Below are 3,894 nucleotides of genomic sequence, written 5' to 3' on the forward strand. Positions count from 1 at the left end.
TATTCAAATTTAGCAAATTTACATTTTCAAATTTAAATTTTACAACTCCGTGGGCATTAAAAGTTTTTCAATTACAATCAACCTTTTATAACAGTAACCCTTTATAAAAATTATTCTTATTTTTTTAAAATTAATTATATTCTTAAATAAAATAAAATAAAAATATTATTAAGATAAAATATTTAAATTCTATATAAAATATAGTAATGAAAATAAATTTTAAAAATGGAATTGTATTGAAAATCATTGACATTTCTGTAACATTCACTGTATATCCTCAAAAAAAAAAAATCCAGTACACTGCCAATGGAGTGTTTATTTTAAAAAAGTAAAAAAAAAGTATGATTATAGAGAAATTAAATAATAATAATAATAAAAGAAGAAAGAGAGACAGCGCAGCACAGAAGCTGAAACCCGCGTGTTGTTTTTTTATTAGTTGGTGAATGAGAGAAATGAAAGGGCATGGCTTTTATAAAGTGATTGGAAGCCCCTCTCTCTGTTTCTCAACTCATATCCCAAACCATTAACATAACCTATATCTTACTTTCCAACCTCTTTCTTCCATCTCCATCTCCATCTCCTTTCTGCAATTATTCCCAACTTTCCATGGCTTCCTTCACACCCAATCTAGAACCTGCCCCTGACACCTCTCTTCAGTTCAAGCCCAAGAAACCCAGGATAACCCTTCAAACCCCTTCCTCTTGTCCTCCCAATCAACGCATCCAAAGAATTAAGCGATGGCGGACCCAACGAGACCAACACATCTACTCCTCCAAGCTCTTCCAGGCTCTCCGTCGTTCTCGTCGTACCTCCGCCTCCAGGGAAGTCCACGAAACGGCTGACAGGGTTCTCGCCGTCTTGGCCAAGGGCACCACTCGTTGGAGCAGAGCCATTCTCACCGCTCGCAAGGTGACCAAACATAAGAAAGCCAAGCTCCCTACTAATAACAGGTTGAGGAAGCCCGATATTTACAGAGAGAGGAGGAAAACGCCGGCTGTTGAGCGGAAGTTGAAGGTTTTGGGACGTCTCGTCCCCGGTTGCCGGAAACTATCCTTCTCCAACCTTATAGAAGAAACTAGCGATTACATAGCGGCTCTAGAGATGCAAGTTCGAGCCATGACGGCTATTACCGAGTTTCTCTGCGGCGGAACTGGCGGTGGACCGCAGCCGCCGGCTGATCGCCTTCCCTCTAATGTCAACTCTTGAAAAGGTGTTTATTATTAATAATTATTATTATTTTTGGAAACTGTTTATCGGTGAGATTTTTAAGTTGCTGTATTTTATTGTGTATACACGACTTTTTCTTTCTTTTTGAGCTCCACTTTTGTTTATTTTATTTATTTATTTATTTATTTTCGATTGTTAAGCATCATTTAATTAATTGATTAGAACATGCCAATGCCAATGCCAGCTATTTCTTTTTGGGTGGAATAATAATAATAATAATAATAATAATAATAATGTAAAAGCTTAAATTAATTTTTATTAGTGGCATTTATCAACTTAATTAAAATTTACAAATTTAGGAAAGTTTGAAAAACACCACAAATTACTTGGATGATCAAAATAAATAAGATTTGAATTCTGCATGGTACAAGATTTGTGATTTTGATTATTTACTCAATAAGAGTTGAAAACAAAATGCAAGTCATTTTCAACCTTATAACCTAACTAATCACTTCTTTCACACTCATTTCTTGGTTTAATTAGTTGGAGTGGAACCAAAGAAACACCATAGTTGTGTCGGCAAAAGGGTCAGTTCAATAATCCAGTTTGCGACAAAGATTGTCACCTAACTGAGATATATTTGCAAGCTATAGAAACCCTAATTTGATTCTTAAATTTTGAATTTTAATGCATGTATTTTTTTTTAAAAAAAACTCATAATGTATTAAATTTGTATAGGATAGGCGTAATGGGGGGTTTTTATGAGCAAAATCAGGCTCACAACATGTGCCCTTGATTTAAATAGCCCTTGGCAGTCGCAGCACATGTGCCTCCATGGCCCTACTACATTTTGAAGTGCACCCACCCTTCAAATGGCTTGCATGTGCCCCCTCTCTTTAACTCCTTCAAAATTCACATGCCCATTTATGATATAGGATATTTATTTCCTATGATTCTTTACTATAATGCACCCATTAAATTCCAAATTGAATTTAATTAAATCTTTTAGAAACGTAAATTTTCCTCTATTCACCGGTCTAGAATGTACCTTTTTTTATTATTTTCAAGAAGGAATTTCAAAAGGTTTATTTGGCTCTTTTAATTTAATAAAAATTATTTTATTTTATTTATTAAATTACCTCAAAAATTTAATGTTTTTAGCTTTTCTTGTGATATATATATGTAGATTGATACTTAAATGATACGATAATATTTAATTTTTAAAAATTTTAATATATATTTTAAAAATTTTAAAAATTTTTATTTTTAAATGTAGTTTGTATAGTTTTTTAAATTAAAAAATAATTAAATGTTAACATGTTAAATATCATCCACATGATAATATATGGGTATGCTATGTCAGTAAAATTAAAAGGATGTTAATTTTTCTATTAACTTTGAGATTACTTGATAAAATATAAATTAAAAATTTAAAAATAAAAATTAAAGAAATAAATAAAATATTTTTTTTATAAAATTGACATTTTCAAAAAAATAGCGAAAATGTCGTGAAAGAAACAAGGTTGCGATGGGATGGAGGGGTGATATATACCCCACCAATGGAGGAAGGGATGATGACTCAAAGGAGGAATCTCTTTTTCACATTTAAGGGCTAACACGTGTGGTAACATGAAAGCCAAGCTGTCTGATTTTGGGATTGGGACATGTGGGATGCTTGCTGGTCAATAGAAGTTTTGAGCATGCCCCATTTTGCAAATTTTATATATATATTAGCAATCAAGGACCACATGCGCTTGTTCTTTTGTGGGGGGTGTTTTTCTATATTTCTTTTTCTCCAACAATTAATATTATTATTTTGGTTTCATAGGCTCATGCATTGCCTAATTCACCCTATTTTCACATGCAACCATGTGCCTTCGTTAAACAAAAACAATGTGAACGCAACCAAACAAAAAACATGCCCCCCATTCTACTTTTTCTTCTCCAACTAACATGTGTCTTATACAATTACCTCAAGTAATCGGCGCCACTCACTTCAATCATTATCATCTTTTCTACATTTTTAAACCCCAACAAAAAACCCTTTGAGAGATTTTATCAACTACCATACATAAAAACAAATTCAAAGCAGTATTTATATTTCATGTTTAAACCAGGCCAATAGCAAGACTAACACACGTTGAATCATATCTACTTATGTTTGAATTAAATTTTGCTTAGATTTAAAACAAATGTATACAGAGAGAGAAGGAGGGGGGGGGGGGGGATAAATGAGAGTCAGGCGACGCACGAATGCGTAATTTACATTACCATATATATATGGACTGAAAACCACCAGTCTTTTGCAAAACAAAAATGCTGTCTTGTCGTTTCGTCCCTTCTTTCGCCTTGTACTGCAAGGAAAAGATGGGGCTTTCTACAACATCACCTTTATTCAGGTGAATTTCCATTCACTACATTTTGGGATAAATACCCCCCAACCTAAACATGTTACTTGTTTTCAGTTTCTCCCAGGAGATCACGTTGGCTTCATCTGTTTTTTTTTTCTTTTTTGTTTTGGGGGGTGTTTGATTCAATTCAAGCTGTTGTGGATTTATTGTTGTGAATTCTTGTGTTTCTTAAAACAGTGGATGTTACAAGAATTTATGACCATTTTTCTTCCAACTCTTTTCTTTACTTCATCTTGGTCACCTACTTAATGCCAATATTTATTTGCCTACCCTACTATACATAAAAAATTTAAATCATCTCATCATATTTTTCCTT

General features: G+C 33.1%; 1 protein-coding gene across 1 annotated transcript; it reads left to right on the forward strand.

Annotated features, from left to right (window-relative positions):
• Positions 1-373: 373 nt before the first annotated feature.
• LOC108462921 (transcription factor bHLH149-like) lies at positions 374-1,405 on the forward strand. Its single transcript, XM_017762836.2, has one exon. It carries the CDS (start codon positions 607-609, stop codon positions 1,204-1,206), a length of 600 nt encoding a protein of 199 aa, XP_017618325.1. The 5' UTR covers positions 374-606; the 3' UTR covers positions 1,207-1,405.
• The last annotated feature ends 2,489 nt before the right edge of the window (positions 1,406-3,894 follow it).

Source organism: Gossypium arboreum, chromosome 13 (genome assembly GCF_025698485.1).
Source record: "Gossypium arboreum isolate Shixiya-1 chromosome 13, ASM2569848v2, whole genome shotgun sequence".
Classification (NCBI taxonomy): domain Eukaryota; kingdom Viridiplantae; phylum Streptophyta; class Magnoliopsida; order Malvales; family Malvaceae; genus Gossypium; species Gossypium arboreum.

What these genes read in the sequence shown, in the direction of transcription:
- LOC108462921 (XM_017762836.2), top strand. Translation starts at nt 607, where the DNA reads ATGGCTTCCTTCACACCCAATCTAGAACCTGCCCCTGACACCTCTCTT.